General features: G+C 39.4%; 1 protein-coding gene across 2 annotated transcripts in view; it reads right to left on the bottom strand.

Annotated features, from left to right (window-relative positions):
• Window positions 1-5569: 5569 nt before the first annotated feature.
• Window positions 5570-18937, bottom strand: part of rpa1 (replication protein A1) — a 35648-nt gene continuing 22280 nt past the window's right edge. For both annotated transcript variants that reach the window (XM_080888290.1, XM_080888289.1), the window contains exons 13-17: window positions 18795-18924; window positions 12124-12300; window positions 10939-11046; window positions 10558-10644; window positions 5570-6319 (exon numbers count right to left, since the gene is read on the bottom strand). In XM_080888290.1, coding sequence (XP_080744416.1) covers window positions 6212-6319; window positions 10558-10644; window positions 10939-11046; window positions 12124-12300; window positions 18795-18924 — 610 coding nt within the window. In that variant the 3' untranslated portion in view covers window positions 5570-6211. The remainder of the gene's footprint in view (window positions 6320-10557; window positions 10645-10938; window positions 11047-12123; window positions 12301-18794; window positions 18925-18937) is intronic.

Below are 18937 nucleotides of genomic sequence, written 5' to 3'. Positions count from 1 at the left end.
TGGTTTTGCCTTACATAGTGTAATTCCATGTATGTTCGCATGTTTCGATAAATCACTGTATCCATTTCCCATTTTCCTAGAAAATATAAAGAGATTAGGCTTACAGTATTATTCAGATGTAACCTAGTAAATTACAACTGCCCAATGTACTTTGATGGCTTCTTGAAAAAAAAAAAAGAGAATTAAACAAATGTCGTCATGTAATAATTTATTAACATTGCAAAGTGGTTTTAAATTGCAGGGACTGATGAAAGCACAATGATATACTATACAGCCTGGCAAGCTTTGTCTCTGTTGAGTGACCCATTCTTGACTGTGTTGGAGAGCAGAGCTGTTTGCAGCTAATGCATTCACAACCCGTAGGTGTGAAAAGTGTTGTTCAAAGTTGTTCAAAACAAGTGAATAAATTGAGAGAAATCTGTGTGGAACTGGGGACACAAAGTCAGAGGAAAGTAAGCACCTTACAATTCATCTATATAACATTAATTTTTAATGACGCAGACAGCATCCTTCACACATACCAAATCGCCCAATACTCAGCTCTGAAGTATCCAATCATTATCACTTACATGTTGCAAGCAGTCTCCTGAAAGATTTTGCCAGACAAAATTATAGAGACCAAAACTATAAAACCCAAACTAGATGATGCTACCGTGCTCTGGAGAATTTACAAAACAGATGTGTCCGCAGTCTGCAATTCTGTTATTTGTGTGAGAAAAACGGACCACAGAAATGAAAAGGATTCACTGAAATTGAATCAAAGTAAAGTGCATTTTCCAGGATCCTGACAATGATGAGGAGTCACTGCAGAAAACAATACAAACTCACTGCTCGGCCTTATAATCTAGTGCTTGTGAAGACAAGCAGAACTTTATCTATACCCAAATCCAATTAAAGTGGAAACAGGATTGGGGCCCAAGACACAATTGTATCTACAGATTCAATCTGCTCTGCTTTTCAGAACAACAGTGGATTATTACTTTATTTGATTGCAACAATTATTGTAACGATCGGCTTTCCACCTGCCAGACATTTTGACTGTCAGTGTAATTTTCTGCACCCTATTTGAAGACTGAACACAAATCCTGGCAGAAGTATTCCCTCTCTCGTACAATCACAGTTCTCCAAGTGGCCAGTCAGGAAAATTTTTTTTTAAAAATAGCCATGCTGAGACAGTGCTACTTGTGTTTGGTCAACAGGTCCCAAGACTAGTCTGGACTGCTGCACGCTCAAATACAAACACAGCCTTCCACCGGTCCCAGGAAAGGACACCCGTGCACCAGGAAGGCAACAAGACTCATGAATCATAAGAAACACACACACTGCTAACTCCCATTCATTACAGCAGTACCCAAGGGGTCCTCCTACCGCCCATACATCTTCTTAATGTCAGTGCCACAGGCTCTCCTGCATTCCACAGTCTCAACCTGCTGGTCCAAACAAGCAGTAGTGGCGATAAAAGCGAATAAACAGCAGACTGGGAAAGGCCAAGGCTGAGGCTGTTGATAAAAACAATAACTTATTGATATACAACATATTCTCATTTTAAAAAAAGACCCTGTAGTCTATGTGTATTCTAAGTGACCATGCACTCCATAATGTCTGGACCGATTCCACAATCAGGAAGCTGAAATACAGACTACCAGAAACACATTAAATGCCTGTACTGAAATCAGTGCATTGCAGGAATACATTTTTCCATAGGATTAATCGATCCCACTCGCAAAATGGCTTTTGTTTGTATTTATGTTAAAGCAGACACTGAGGCAACAACTCAGATTTTTTTTTTCCTCAAGCCGTTATGTAAACAAATCGACATATAACACAGTTATCTATAACAATGTATTACAAATTTACCAGATGAGCAAATCATGGAGTATTATTGAACTGAACCCTATTGCCATTACTCCTGCATCCATAGTCAACAATGAAATGCTGTTTCCCAAAGACTGAAAAACAGCAGTATATCCACTTGATAATACACAATGTACACAATGCAAGATGAATATTCACATAGTGAACAGGGTTGTGTATTTGAAATGGAGATGGGTAGTCTAATTATGCACAAAGTTTACAATGCAGTGTGCAAAGTTGTATAGGTGGAGAAGTCGGGTGATCGTGTAGGTGAAAGTTGGTGTGTGTGTGTGTGTGTGTGTCACAAAGTCTACATAGTTGTAGGGATATAGGATGGTTCAGGAGGATGGGTAAGGGGTAAAAGGGTTCATCCTAAGGTGTGAAGCTGTTGAAAAATCTCTGTCTTGATTCAGATGCTCCCTGATGTTGGGAGGGGGAATAACAATTGGGAATGGTGAGATGGGTTCTGGATGAAGATGGAGCTTCTTTAGATGCAGACCTGGATAAAGATCTGCAGCATAGAGAGGGAAATAGCACTAATAATCTGTTTTCAGAAGTCTTTACTGGGTTTTCTTTAGACATCGTACAGCTTTGAAACCACACTCCATCCATTCATTCTACTTTTTCACCAAACACAGACTGGTTGGGCAAACTCCCACACACCCTTGAATATCCTCAAGAGGATGAAAAGAGTCCAATGTTCCACAACCGGGACAAAAACAACATTGTTCCTAAAAAAATTGCTCTTATGCAAAAAAAAAAAAAAAAAAAAAAAAAAGGACTCTGTAGCATTTAATCTTTAAAATTTATGACATAAAATAAAGATCAAAATATTTGCAGAGGTAGAAAGGCAACCAGCAACAGCCCAGGAGTCATCAAGCATTACAAGGTGCCTTAGGTGCTCCATCTTATTGGCAGTTGTAATCAGAATTAAATTCGTGTCATTCTTTAAGGGGACATGTAAACCTATAAATTATATTTTCCAGCACTGACACAGAAAATGTCAACCCTATAAACACCTCGATGAAATAAATGAGCACAACAAAGAAGCAATCAATGGCTCATCAGCAGCACCGCCTGTGGTTCGCCAATATGTACTATGCCTGGTGTAAGTTGGGGCAACAAGAATACTTTCTTCATAACTCAGCAACACACATGCCCAGTGGTGTTTGGCACAGAGCACAACGTTAATAAGACTGATCCATTTTATTCTGCACTACTGAAATATGCTCATGCCTACTGGTCATAATCGTGTAATCACTACATCACAGAAGTGTGCTATGCTTTCAGGGAAATTATTTACATTTCAGAATATTTTACTCACATTTGGAGGAATAGACAGAAACCGTGTGACATCCTTGCACCAAAAGCCAAAATACCTTTGGCAGCGAGTATAATATAATCAGATGCATTTTTAAACTAATGCATATGGCAATAAATAAATATTTATTATTATTCACTACTGCAATTCTAATTTATCCCAGTCCAAAGGCGATGGCTGGATTCACCTGTTGGAAGCCCCATACTGACTTGCCAAAATCCCATCCTTAGTGCTTTGTGTAAATACCCGACTATGATATGAAGACAGACTCAAGCTTTTAGTTTATTCCGTAGATATTGTGATAAAATAATACTAGTGCCAAGTTTGTAAATAAAATTTAGATTTGGGTTGAATGTAAATTTTGAAATTACAAGACAAAGCCATAAGGGTTGGCAGTAGTTAATAGCTTGTCCCACTCAGTATTTTACATTATGAGCTCTAATTTCTACAACCAAATGATCACCTTGAGTTTGATTATGATGTTCACAGGGGTAATTGCACACATTGTTTAGTTGGCAATCAAGTCCTGTAACAACAGTTGATTTGATGAGTTTTCATATAATTTAATTTCACCTTCTTAAATGTGTTTTTTTAAACTGGGAAGAGTTCAAACTGCTGACAAGCAACTCGTTTTCAACACCGCTAGCAGTCCTTTCAGTTAAACTGTATAAATGGACTACAATGCAAACATCTACCAGAGAAATGAGACAAATACAGTAACCATTTGTTATTTAACAGTTGATGGATGAACCCTGTCAAAGCAGGGTCATCAAAAAGAAACTGCATTCATTTATAGTAAAACAACAGTAAGCTTTCTCAATAAAACAGACTACTTATTAGAATAAGCTGAAGGGTAAACAAAAATAAAGCTAATTTATATTAACTAATTTACACAATGACAGACAAGTTTATCTTACTGCTCTATTATTCAAGGCGTCTCCAGGGCATTGAACAAGACCAGTTGCTGGGATCATTACTCTCAGCAATTTGCTTTTTGCACACTGCATGATAGAGATTAACTAAAAACATTTTGTGATTGAAATTAAGTTGTTGCTTCTGCCAAACAGTCAGTAGGTAGGTTAATTATTTAAATGCAATTATCTTTGATACAAAATGGCCTTTACTAGGGTGCTAAGCTTAAATTTATATCTGGTACAAACTTACATTTTCAGTGTACTGTACAGAGTCCTGGGAAGAAAGCCGTGAACTATACTGATGCGCCATCTCGCCATTTTAAAAAGTTTTTAAACTGTGCCCGATGGAGCTGTTCGAACCAGAAATGGGTCTTTTGACTGATTATCGGTCACAAACGTTTTGCCCAGCCATACTCACCCACTGCTAATAAAGCTGCAACTGCAGCTTATTCTTGGGTAACGAATCTAATTCAGTCCACTTTGTGTTATCAGTCTAATAAGTAAGAAATCCAGTTATAAACAGATTACGATGTTTTACGTTTTGTTTTTTTGCCTGGAACTATGTAATCATCTCAACTTGAAAACAGGTGTGAGAATTAAATTACCTGGTTATTTTACTTTAGCCAATAACATAACAAGTTCTTTTTCACAAAAGCTTATGGGGCAGCAGATGTAAACAAGGACAATGCCACCTCACCACAACAAAGTCCCCAGAGATGCTGCAAGATCTACAAACCTCATCCTCAACAGTAGTGCACAAGCACATGAATAAAAAACAAAAATCAGTTTGGATGCCTTAAAAGCCCCAATGTCTTTGTGTTTGGTAGACTAAACAGAATAAAGCATTACTGTCTATATTTGACACCATCTGACACTACATCCAAGTTGTGTTGCTCTGAAAATACTCTGAATGTACTGCAACATCTAGAAAAGCACTAATAACTGAAATGAAAAGGAATAGAGTTTTTTTTTTGTTTGTTTTTTAAAAGGCTACCTGGAAAGAAATGGAGGGGTCTGGTTATAGTAAACCTAATCCATGTCTCCAAGCATGTTTCCCCTCCAAGTAAAACTTACCTTTCCTTACCATTTAAAGACAGGTCGATCCATTTCAACACACTACAGGCAACAGAAACGATCAACAGAAACTAGATAATATCACAAGAAAAATGGGAAGGTGCAGCCTCACTGATGTTCTGCTTTAATAGAACATGAAAGTGAAGTTTGCAGGGAATCTGTTGCACATCTGAGCAAAACCTTTGGAGATTGAGGGCATTACCAGCTCTCGCATAAATCCCCTGAATGCACACTGGGGGCGGGGGGCGCACACATTATTGATGTTTACTATTTAAAAAAAAAAAAAACAAATTAAAAAAAAAAACGAGAAAAATGGGGGGGGGGGGGGGGGGGTTCAGCCCAGGATCAGGTGTTCCAAGCACTATTGTTTTGCATTAATTATGCACAATACTTAACAGGAATACACTTTTTTTTTAATGTGATTACAAATATCTTTATTCCGACTGATAATTATCACAAATAAACAAAACTACAGAATCTGTGAAACACACAGTGGACACAAATATGTCTCTACTTAACACAAAACAGAACGTAGTACATTTCCCATTAGGCCCACACTGCACATGTGTGTATGTGCTTATGTTTGCAAGTATGTGAGAGTCGGAGGAGGAAAAAATAAAATAAAAAAGAAAGAGTGGGAAAGCAAATGGTCTTATCTGGCATGTGCAGGTCCAGCCCTGCCATTCTAAGTGCACGTCAGAGGGTGAAAAGGAGTGCTTGCTACTTTGCTGGTTTTCTGCTTAAAAGCAGCTACCACCTCCACATGACCACAGTATACACATAAACAGGTGGCTTACTTAAGACAGACACTGTGGTGATTTCTTCTTTTGTGCCTTACTGACCCACTCTCTCTTCTGACTTCATATAATAACAAAAAAAGAAAAGATCCTTTTTATATGATCATGACAAAAGGACAAAGAGTACCAAAAGATCATTTTGACCTAGCTGATTGGTAAGCAAAAACTACAACACAGTGACAGCCTTTTTTTGGTACAGAAAATGAAAGATTTGCAAGGACAAACAAAACTAGAACACTTGTCAAAGGTTCCTAGTGGTTAGCCGCCAGTTTCCTTATGTTCAGGATCAACCTCTTGCTATACTCTTTATGATCAACAGGCTTTACATCCATCACTGTAGCTTTAATCCTCGATTCATCCTGTCAGAAAGAAAATGACATTCATATGAGAAATGGCATAAAAAAAAAATCAAGTCCAACAGATAGATGTATGTACGTATACACATATATATATCTCCATTTCTCTATATCATATATAGATATCCATCTATACAACAAAGACAGACAGATCAATATATATCTGTCTCTATCGATATAGATAGATATATCTCCAAATGGCTGTATAAATATATAGAGCCATTTGGACTTTGGCATTTATCCCATGGTAAATGTTTTCAACAAGATTTTCCTAACGACTAAAAATCATTATGTAATATACCGTAATTGTCGGGCTATAAGCCGCTACTTTTTGCACAAGCTTTGAACCCTGCGGCTTTTAGTCAGGTGCGGCTTTTCTATGGATTTTCCATGATTTTTGTGATATCATAAGACGATTTGTTTTGTTTGTTCCGCTGTTGTACGGCACTACGTTGCCTGGCGGAAGGATCAGGGTTCAAGAGTGGTATGTTAGTCACATGTCCGTCCGCCAGGCAACGTAGTGCCGTACGAAGTAGCGCGAAAAACAAACTTCAAAGTAGCGCTACGCATTCAGCGGGAGGCATGGATGACGAGCGGCGATAAACTTGCGAAAAGCAAGTTATGCCCAACTCCACCGGTGGATTCTGACAGCGTGGAAAAGTGTGAAAACATCCACGATCACCAACGGATTTTGAAGGGCTGGACTGCTGCATGATGGAGAGGAGGACACCACCACGGCCCTTCTGAGGGTGTTCGACTCTGACACTGACAACGAGGATTTCTTTGGTTTTGAAAGTGACAACGAAGGAGAGAAGCGGAGAGTGGATGACGAAGCCATCCTGAGCCTGTTTGTATCCGACACTGGAGAAGAGGACTTTGGTGGTTTTAGAGCGCAGGAAGAAGAGAAAGATGGTGAATGACTGACTTTTCTTCTTGTTACAGCCGTGTCACTGCGCCTGAGCCTAAAAGGTAGTCCGAATCTATTTTTCTGGTGTGCTGTAGGTTACTGTTATGTACTACATGTGCAAATATGTACCCATAACTTGTTTTTCAAAATATTAATAAAAGGGGTGTGTCTCCAAACAGCCATCTCTTTCCTGACAATTCCCTTTGTGCATATTCTCTTACATATGATAAGTCAACATTGAAACACCTGCGGCTTTTAGTCAGGTGCGGCTAATGTATGTACAAAACAGGATTTTCCCCTGATTTTAGCTTGTGCGGCTAATATTCAGGTGCGCTTTGTAGTCCGGGAAATACGGTAATTAATTACCAATGAAAGACAGAGTCGAACATTTAAAGCCTTAGACATCTCCATAGCTGTCTAGACAGGGGAAGGCCGTTCTACCAGGGCTATTACTCTCTGCATTTAAACAGTGGTTACACTCCTTTTGTCTCCGCTGATCATCTGTTGCTTAAGTGGGTGAAAAGTAAACCATTTTTCTTTGGATATGAACCCAATTCTTTAAGAAAAAATAAATCCTTTTAGATCTTAATGCTTGGTTTTTTTTGTAAGTGAAATATGCAGACAAATATAAAGCGACCTCAAACTGCTCAAATTTAATCATATGAATGGAAATTGATGTTAGAATCAGGGCAGAAGGACCTAGGGGAGCCCTGCACGGTGCACATTTTAGCACAGGAAGGCCAAATTTCACAAATGCTAAAAGCAAGAAGTTCAGATATAAATATGGGTGTTTTATTTAATTATCACGAAAAGTAAAGTTCATCAATTAAACACAAAGCAGTTGTACCAGTTCTGCCTAAACTGTAACAAAAATTGAAGGCTAATGAACACACTCCACGTATCCCACATAAAAAGGTGGACACAGCTTTCCACTCTTAAAACCAATGCAAAGTGTGTAAAACCTTCACTCTCTCCAAAAACCAGCAGGGGCGACTCATCTGGCTAGGAGAAAAGTCATGTACTGTGAAGAGATTACTATAGGAGAACAAGTGCACTGCTCACCTACAACCCCAGTAAACGCTTTCCTAGAAAGACTTCAGTCCTATTTATTACAACATTATGCTCTTTTTGTCCCCATAAGAGTCACGTAGTCTCACATAGTGCAAGACTGGGCAATTCATTTGCTTTACTCCAGGGCTACTTTGTGATTGGCAAGTTTTTACTATGTGCATGCAATGTCCCTCAGGTGACAGACTGAACTTCAACTACCAACAGTTGACATCATGGTAGATATGTCCTTTTATATACAGTCTGTTTATCCTGAGAGTGTTATACCAGTAGTTCCTTCCAGACTGGAAAATGGATGAGTGCAACTCATCCAGTTTGGAGTGGTGGAGTAAAAAGCCTGCTGTGCTGAGACCAATCAGTGCCAGAAACCACTTGGCTCCCCTCTAAACTCACACCCCTCACCTTGCACTAAAGCCCCAAAGTGTGTGATAAGAGAGGACCACATCCCATCAGACAGAACTCATGAGGGCAAAATAAGGGAGATATCCCTTCAAATCCAGCTATTTCTATTTAAAACTGGAATAGTAGTGATCAATGTGGGAGAAAAGCTACAATAAAAACTCTAGAGCTACTTGGTTCCAGGCAAGTAAAAGGTCAAGTACTGACTTGAAATATTTATGAGGTCAAATAAACAATTGATCAAAGTATTTAATCTACAGATTTACATTAAATTAAATTATGCATAACATTTTTTGCATGATAAATATAATTAAGAAGTTTCACCAATTAATCATAGTATTACACAGCCCCCATACTGCGCTTAAAAGGACAATAATATCATTTATTTAAGACCTTATGCATAGAAATGTAGTTCAATGAGATTAATAATGGCAACCTCAGGTTTTGACTTTGACACCAGCAACATCCCACAACCCTGTCTTTGTTTTTTATTTTAGTATGAGTTTCATTCTAATTTGAGTTTGTTCGCATCGTTAATTCCAAACATATCTCCTTCACACTCTGTTTTAACTGTACAACCATTAAATAGTGTGATAATCAGAGAAGGCGCTCTACTTTGTTGTACATATACATTTTTAAAAAAAAAAATTTTTTTGTACCAGTTAAAAAAAATTTAAATAAAAGGAGAAAGATGTAATAAAAAATAGCAATAAAATGGGAAAGGATTTCCTACAGTATGAGATGAAACTTTTCATTTTCTTTAACCAGCATTATAAAATACAAAGGATATGATGGCAACGATACTTAATAAGTCCTTAATTGCTGAAACAATCCAATAATTATCTAAATTGCCAGTGCTTGATTACCTTCTTAAGTTTAATTTGAATAATTGCACTGCATCGCATCTGTGTATTTGGCTAAAAATGTGATGGATTCTATTCTAACATGTGATATAGCTAGACTGACCTTTAAATGTGCTGATGGTGTGTTTCACTGTCTTACTGGCATTACAGAAGGTAATTTTATTACACTCCTTACGGGGGAACTTCATTCAGTTAAAACGAAGAGTGTAATTCCCTAAAATATTCTGATGATGCTCTTTAGAGGGGTCCGGTCAATATGCAAGTCACACTGTGTTACAGCGGACTGTTATCAACTGTTAAGAACCTGCTTTGTCCCACATCAAGCCTATAAATCAAAGTACACAACAATGTGTGAGAGCATGACACAATGGCTGGATTGTAGCGCTGAGAAGTAGAAAATAAACTCAAAGAGGGGTTGCAGGTGTCTCTGTTGAAGGAATATGGGGTTTGGAGACAGAAGCCAATACATGCTTGTAGCAGTGCCATTGGCAGTTAGGATGCTGAGCTGAATGTGACAGACACAGTGGCCCTTTTTTGTGTGTTGAAGGCGGATGCAGTCTCTGGCTTGGCTCCAGACTTCCTGCTCAGAGTCCCAGCCCAATCAATTCTTTTATGTGCTTCCCTCAAAACAAACCTCTATCTGTGTGGCCTACAGGAAATACTGACCGCAGCTAATCTGTGTGTGCATCCTTCACAAAGCCACTGAAAATGAGCAGCATCCCAGGACAAACACTGACGGCTTCTCTTTTTTTTTTTTTTTTAAGACGCAGTTCTGCCAGTCAAAATGGGAAAACTCTCCCATGTTAAAAAGAAGAACAACAAAAACAACCAGAACCTCTTATGTTCCCGCTGTGAAGTTTCAGTAGTTCAGGGACGCAGAGACACGGCCTCATTTTTCTCAAGATTTCTTTTTTTCTCTCTAAATGCATGTGGTCTGTCTGACACTGTGCTGCAGCGACAAAACCCTGGGCATTTTTTCACACTACCACAAAATTTTTACTTACATTATACGTTTCCAGCTTCACTCTGTTGCGGAAGACAAAAGTGTTGAAGTTGGCATGCTGGAAGACCTCATCGAAGGCAGCTTCATTCTGAATTTTAATTAAAAGTTCAGATATAATCCTTTAATCAAAAGCCAGTTTCATCAAACAGTCTTGGGTGCAAAGGAAAGTAAGTGTCTGACAAAACAAACAAACAAACAAAAAGCTTTGATTTTTCTAAGTAATTATAAATAGAAGAAACAAAGCACCACAGGTTTCAGACATATTTGCATTTGTCTACAGAAACGTATGTGTGTGCATGTTTGGGGAGCATGAAGCTTAAAGTTTAGCTCTGCCCTGGTCGTTCCCTGAGGAAAGTATTACATTCAGCAGAGAAAGCCTCACCGAGTCCTTGAGCTGCCCCAGGTAAGCTGCATTCTGGCCCAGGATAGCCTCTGCACTCTCCTGGAAGCAAGTCACCCACTGGTTGTCCCCATAATCTGCAATGTTGGCCTGACGGTAATAAAGGGGGGGAAAAAAAAGTTAAATGCATAAACAACTATTGACCAGAGTAGCCTGGCTTATATCAAACAAACACCCTTTCACAAAATGTAACAGTTAGTGGATAGCCTATGTACTCCCGGCAAGTGTGACACAAACACAAAAGCGCGCGCGCACACAGGTTAAGCTAAAGCTTGAGCATAATAATAATAATAATAATAATTATAAGTCAACTGGTGAGTGGTACGAAACAAAACCAGCCTATTTCAGATGCATGCCTCTCACTGCTTGTTGCTCACCGAGTTTGTCTTTTATACTTAAAAATGCAGTTTGTTTGCATTCATGTCTGTGTTTTGTGTAAAATGGTAATGCCGACGGGAAAGCTGCTGCAATTAACCCAACGTAACTAACCACGCAAAATGGGAATACAACATGTGTCTTCATTACACTGCGTCACAGAAACTGCAGAATGGGATTTATACATCTCTAAATTTAATCACAAAGAGCAGATTGGGAATATGTTTAAACACAGAGAGAGCCATAAAAGGGGTGGATTGGATTGAGCCCCAGGATATAATAGGCAATATAAAGGTAGGGATGGGCTTTTTTTTTTTTTTTTTTTTTTTTTTTTTTAAAAGCTACAACATTTTCGCTGGAAGCAATTTGATTGTTCTTTGAAGCTCGCTTTCAAATGACTGTGCACAGTTGTGGCAGACTTGTGACGTGCTAGTTTTAGTTAGTGGACTTCATATTAGACCTGATTTAATACATTTTTTTGCAGTCGAGCTACAGATAGACCTTCGTGACAGTTGCAGCAGTCTTTTGCATTGCACTGTTCTCCTCCTTGTACATGACATGTAATTTACAAAATCTTCACCAATCTGATGCCTGGTAGTTTATTAGATGTATTATTAGATTATTTATTAGACGTATTAGAAGAATCATTGACTCAGGATTCAACGAAAACGATCTTTCAATGTGTGCATGGGCATATATGTTTCTGCAAGTGGATGCCATCGCTTAAAAAGAAAAAGAAAGAAAGAAAAGACTGCCAGAAGCTTTTCGGGGGACCCACGCTGAATCACTTACAGAGAGGATGAGGCGGTACTTGAAGTTGGGGAATTCCTTGTCACACTTCTCACACCGAAACATGCCATTCTGCTGGTCAACCACTTTTTTGTTGCAGTCTTGGCTCGGGCAGGCCTGATAAAGACAGTTTTCCTTGCGCAGAAACACAATCGTAGCTACACAGGTGTAGTAGTCAGCCTAAACAAAAGACCCAAAAAAAAAAGTATAAACATTGTAACTGTGACATACTCATCACGTCTCACTCTCATGACCTTTGTGTTGTGGATGTTGACTAATGCAAACCAAAATAGAAACAGGATAAAATTAATATTAAGATGGCATTTTTGGGACTATGCAGTGATATATGCGAATAGTCAGAAATAAACTTATTATCATTTAAGGAGCAGATGCATAACCAACACTGCCAACCAGAATGCTAATGGCAACACAAATGCCAACTATTGAGGGAGCTGCTGCTTTTCCACGGATTCAAACTTGAGAAACATGCTGCATGTAAACAGCTTCCAGGAAGTTTTCTTTGTTGTCATGGAAAACATCAACCAAGTGACATTTGCCATAGTCGATGGAAACAAATCTCCTGACAGTTCTAGTTTCTAGTTGTCCTTTTATTCTCCGTCTTTGTTGCAGTCCAAAAGCTGACTGTTTTTGGAGAGTCTCCCACCTCATACTAACCTCAGAATAGCCTGTCATAACATAAGTCTGGCTTTTCTATGGTTTGATGAAGGATGAATAACTGTGCCTTGGCAAAGCAACTGACCTTCCATGTCTGATAATGTTCAAGTCAGATGTCAGAAAACCATGAAAATGTCTGTAATAACTTGGTTAACTTAAATACAAACAAGAGCAAAGTGCAATAAAAATATGATTTTTAAACTGCTCTTCTGTTCATACTGACCATGGCTATTACATGACATACAATCACCTCAATTAACTTCCAGCTCAAGGACAATTGTTACTTAATGTCACTTGCCCTTAGGAATGAGGTAAATGACAGGGAGAAAATACGGGGGAAACAAATCTTGTTTCAACACACAGCAAATGTCTAAGCTTTCTTTTTTTAAACCCTTGACTATTTTGATTGAGCAAAAATATAACCCTGACACCAACCTCTACTAGTTTTCCAAGAGCTCCAATTAATCAAGTAAATACCTCTTTAATTAACGTGTGACAGACCAGTAGGAACAGGGCAGAAGAACTTGTTTTTTTGGCCCTGTCACTGGCTTTTACAAATGGGATGTCAAGCCAACAAGTGGAGGGTGACCACTTGCTGTCAGAAAGGGCAGAGGGGCAATGTGGAAACTTGAGGTTGTGGCACACAAAGACTTTGTGACGGCAACAATTAATTGCAACAAAGTTCTCTGGGTGCGGCCTTGAAAGCCTGACCCCATGCCCTTATGTATAGGATGCCTCAGAGGGTTAAAGACCGGACAAACCTCATTTGTCAAAACAGAGCCTCATCATGTGCCCAAAAGAAATTCACCTGAAATTGGCTGAATATTTGTGTTAAAAATGTTAGAAAGATTAAATCCATCAACAAGTTACTAATTGACTTATGCTCACTATTTAAAACACAATTACTCCTTAAACAAAGTATATTTTATTTAACAGTCTCACTCCTGTACTTTGTCTGAAGCATTTCCTTGCTTTCCTAAGCTTCCACGTAGCCAGAATATCAATCCTTACAGTCTCAAACTTGTTCTCATTGATCCCCTCATAACTGCTTGCATCTATTAATTGTCCCAGTTTTATGGGGCGTTTTCATCATACTGTGATGATTACTAATGTGTTAAATTATGTTAAACTACACAAATTAAGATCTCAGCACAGGTCACATTATCCATTTTGGAGAATTTATACACCTCACTGAGCTCCATTTCCCTCAACAGCACTGATGAAAAAAACGAGGAAATTGAACATATATTACTTTACCTATTTGAGGGCAAGGAATTACATTACAAATGGGCAAAGAATAAAGCCAATGTAGAATCTAATCAGCACTAGAATTAAATGTGACTTTCACCAAGAACATACAACAGGGCTATGGAGGAGACACCCACAAGGCAATGTATTATATTGCATTAGGATTAGGAACTTTTGTAGGATTCGGTTTTAAGCGCACATACAGTGGGGCAAAAAAGTATTTAGTCAGCCACCGATTGTGCAAGTTCCCCCACTTAAAATCATGACAGAGGTCAGTAATTTGCACCAGAGGTACACTTCAACTGTGAGAGACAGAATGTGAAAAAAAAAATCCATGAATCCACATGGTAGGATTTGTAAAGAATTTATTCGTAAATCAGGGTGGAAAATAAGTATTTGGTCAATAACAAAAATACAACTCAATACTTTGTAACATAACCTTTGTTGGCAATAACAGAGGTCAAACATTTACTATAGGTATTTACCAGGTTTGCACACACAGTAGCTGGTATTTTGGCCCATTCCTCCATGCAGATCTTCTCGAGAGCAGTGATGTTTTGGGGCTGTCGCCGAGCAACACGGACTTTCAACTCCCGCCACAGATTTTCTATGGGGTTGAGGTCTGGAGACTGGCTAGGCCACTCCAGGACTTTCAAATGCTTCTTACGGAGCCACTCCTTTGTTGCCCGGGCGGTGTGTTTTGGATCATTGTCATGTTGGAAGACCCAGCCTCGTTTCATCTTCAAAGTTCTCACTGATGGAAGGAGGTTTTGGCTCAAAATCTCACGATACATGGCCCCATTCATTCTGTCCTTAACACGGATCAGTCGTCCTGTCCCCTTGGCAGAAAAACAGCCCCATAGCATGATGTTTCCACCCCCATGCTTCACAGTAGGTATGGTGTTCTTGGGATGCAACTCAGTATTCTTCTTCCTCCAAACACGACGAGTTGAGTTTATACCAAAAAGTTCTACTTTGGTTTCATCTGACCACATGACATTCAGGGCTCGCAAAATTGCTAGCCCGACGTCCCGGGGCTAGCGATTTTTCCAGTCGGGCTACCAAAATCCATCTCAGCTCTGCCCGTCGGGCTATCATAGGAAGGAAAGATATGTCAATGCTTTTGCATTCTTTCGCAAATGTAGCTGAGTAATTATGTCATCGATGAGCCACTGTCAATATGTGACACATTGAAATCGCGTTTGAGTTTGCGCTTGTTTTTTGCTTTCACTTTCACTTTGCGATCGCGCGAACTGTGTGTAGAGAGCGGCAGCACTGATTGGTGAGTCACAGATTAATTGCGCACCAATTCCTCTGGCATCGTCTTATCAATCATTAGCTTACTATCAAACATGACAAGTGAAATCTCCTGCAGCAAGCTTAAACATGTGATAGATGTTGATTGCGCAGAGAATTGCTGATCGTTATGTAAGTATGTGTAAAAGCAGATGGAGTTACGCAGGTATTTTAGTTCTGCAGAGCCAAACAAGACAGGTCAGGGTGAAGAAGGGGCAGCCAAAGAAAAGCCTACCACAAATCGGAGAAGTTATGACAAATCAGACTATGAGGCAAAAGGAAAGCGCAGCTTTTTTGGTTTCATGGACAAAAGAATTTATGTGGCTGGAGTATGACGAGCTAAATAACATAATGTTCTGCCCGGTGTGTTGTGAGTTTCCCTTGATTTCTGAGTCAACAAGCGCCTTTGTTACTGGGACCAGTCATTTTAAGAAAGACCCCCATCAGAACCCATGAGAAATGTAAGAAATGCATCATTGCTCAGTCTGCAGTATCTTTCCCAGAACAAACACCAATTGCAAAAAACATACTAAAAACAGACCAAGCATAACAAGAAGTCCTGAAAAAGCTGTTTAGAACAGCGTACTATGTTGCAAAGAGTCAACTACCATTGGCAAGATTTAGCAGTCTTTGCAAACTTCAAAAAGCAAATGTACTAGATCTTGGTTCCACTTGCTTCTTACTGAACACTGATTCATGTTCTACACAGTTCTTGCAAGTTCATAGAAATTTCTGTTCAATTAGAACCAAATATTTGAGTTGATGATTGTAATTTGTTGTTGTAATTTGTGTTTTAAATATTTTTAGATTGATGTTTTGTTTCCTTTACAATATTATACTTAAATGTATAAAATTGTCCTCTTTTTTTATTCGGGCTACTTAAATTTATTTTGGGCTACCAAAAACTGAAGAGTGCCTGCCCGAAGGGCTACCAGGGATTTTGAAATTTTGCGAGCCCTGACATTCTCCCAATCCTCTGCTGTATCATCCATGTGCTCTCTGGCAAACTTCAGACGGGCCTGGACATGCACTGGCTTCAGCAGCGGAACACGTCTGGCACTGCGGGATTTGATTCCCTGCCGTTGTAGTGTGTTACTGATGGTGACCTTTGTTACTTTGGTCCCAGCTCTCTGCAGGTCATTCACCAGGTCCCCCCGTGTGGTTCTGGGATCTTTGCTCACCGTTCTCATGATCATTTTGACCCCACGGGATGAGATCTTGCGTGGAGCCCCAGATCGAGGGAGATTATCAGTGGTCTTGTATGTCTTCCATTTTCTGATGATTGCTCCCACAGTTGATTTTTTCACACCAAGCTGCTTGCCTATTGTAGATTCACTCTTCCCAGTCTGGTGCAGGTCTACAATACTTTTCCTGGTGTCCTTCGAAAGCTCTTTGGTCTTGGCCATGGCGGAGTTTGGAGTCTGACTGTTTGAGGCTGTGGACAGGTGTCTTTTATACAGATGATGAGTTCAAACTAGAGATGGCACGATACCACTTTTTTATGTCCGATACCGATACCGATATCATAAATTTGGATATCTGCCGATACCGATATGAATCCGATATGGTGTTTTTTAATCAACAAAACTGTTTTTTAAATATCTTGCTGCATTTTGTATAAGTTCATACTCAAGTTTAAAACAACAACTACACTAAAGCTATTCTGTTATACCTGTATGCAAAAAAAAAATATTTCATAGTACAGCAATACTGATCAATCTAATAAACTTAAACCTACACCATCCTCCCTATTCTGGTATTTTAAAGAGTACTTAGCATAAATATTAAGCAACCTAACTAATAGGGTTCCAACTCCCAGCAACAACAAAAATAAATAAATAAAAAATAGGGAACCACCCCTCACGCTCCACCTCATGATGCTTAATCGACGTAATCAACCTTAATTTGATGCAGTGTGAAAAAAAAAATGCACAGAAATCAATTATTTTTCAAGAAATATTAAATAGATTCAACATCTTTCTTCAACAAAATTGCAGACTGCACAGATGGTACCTTCCCAAAGGAAAAAGTAGTATAGCTTACTAGGGTATATTAGACTTAATAGTTACTATATACAGTAATGGACTTCTATTCATTTTGCATCAAATTAAAACTTTGGCTGTCAGATAATTATTTATTAAAAGCTAGACATTTTAAATGAGAATAAGAAAGAAAAGTATGTCTTTGTGCCCCCTTTTCCCTGTTAATGCCCTATCGGCCCCCCTGGCTAAACTTTGCTAGATCCGCCCCTGCACAGTTACCAGCCGTCAGCTACGTAGAAAAAGATCCTCGAGTAGAAAGTAATATTAAATACATTCTAACAATAGCTGATCAAGCTTAAACGTGCTGCTGTTGTTCAGCCGCTGGTTTCCTCTTTCTGGTGCAAAGTGGGCCAAAAGCAAACTAGAGACACGGACTCGCGACAGAAAAGCCGATCAGCTGATCGTTAAGCAGTTTCATGATTGAAGTAGCAGCAAGAAGAGGCAGTCGCTTGTTAAGCTTAACGCAGGAATGCTTTACAAACATTCAGAGATGGACTTACACACTTGCTTTACTTCTCTCGGGATAACTTTGTCGGAGATGAAATGCCGGGTTGCTAGCGAAGCTCCACATGCTATCCAGACCACCGACAGGTCCCGCATGCCACAGCCGCTCTATCACGTGATGCATACTGCTCCGACGTGCTAACCTGAGGTGAGTTACGGTGTGTTGCAAGTTTTGTGAGGTGCTTTCGTGATATTTAATGGATCGGATTACATTTTTTATTTTTCTCCGATATCCGATCCAGTAATTTAGGTCAGTATCGGACCGATACCGATACGTAATATCGGATCGGTCCATCTCTAGTTCAAACAGGTGCCATTCATACAGGTAACGAGTGGGGGACAGAAAAGCTTCTTACAGAAGACGTTACAGGTCTGTGAGAGCCAGAGATTTTCCTTGTTTGAGGTGACCAAATACTTATTTTCCACCCTAATTTACGAATAAATTCTTTACAAATCCTACCATGTGGATTCATGGATTTTTTTTTCACATTCTGTCTCTCACAGTTGAAGTGTACCTCTGGTGCAAATTACTGACCTCTGTCATGATTTTAAGTGGGGGAACTTGCACAATCGGTGGCTGACTAAATACTTTTTTGCCCCACTGTACGTGTTGGTGCAGTGCTTTTATACAACGCCGATTCCAAAGCCTTTTTGCTTCAGGTTTGCAAAGCAGAGCTAGAAGTAAAAGCTACAATACAGAAGCCTATACAGAAATGCAGCATGCACCTTGGATTTTTAATAACAAATGCATTTTGACTGCGAGCATTTCATATTTATTGTTTGGGATTCAACAGCGGCCTTTCAGTGTGTCCTTGAATATCTTCAAAGAGGCAACCTTGAATAACAATATTGGGGTTACCATATCTTTAATGTTCAAGCGTGTCAACACAAAGCCGTGCGTGTGTGTACCTTGTCTCCGTGTCCCAGATGCTCAGTCTTAACGTCAGATAGAGACTTCCAGTTGGTGTTTCCTCCCCCGCTGCCACCTTTCACCTCTGTCAGAGACTGTCCATCCATAGCGTGCCCCTCCTTGTCATACCTGTGTAGAATAC

This window comes from Rhamphochromis sp. 'chilingali', assembly GCF_963969265.1.
Source record: "Rhamphochromis sp. 'chilingali' genome assembly, chromosome: 8".
NCBI classification, from domain to species: Eukaryota; Metazoa; Chordata; class Actinopteri; order Cichliformes; family Cichlidae; genus Rhamphochromis; species Rhamphochromis sp. 'chilingali'.
Note: the sequence above shows the minus strand (reverse complement) of the source record. Positions and strands in the feature narration are given on the sequence as shown.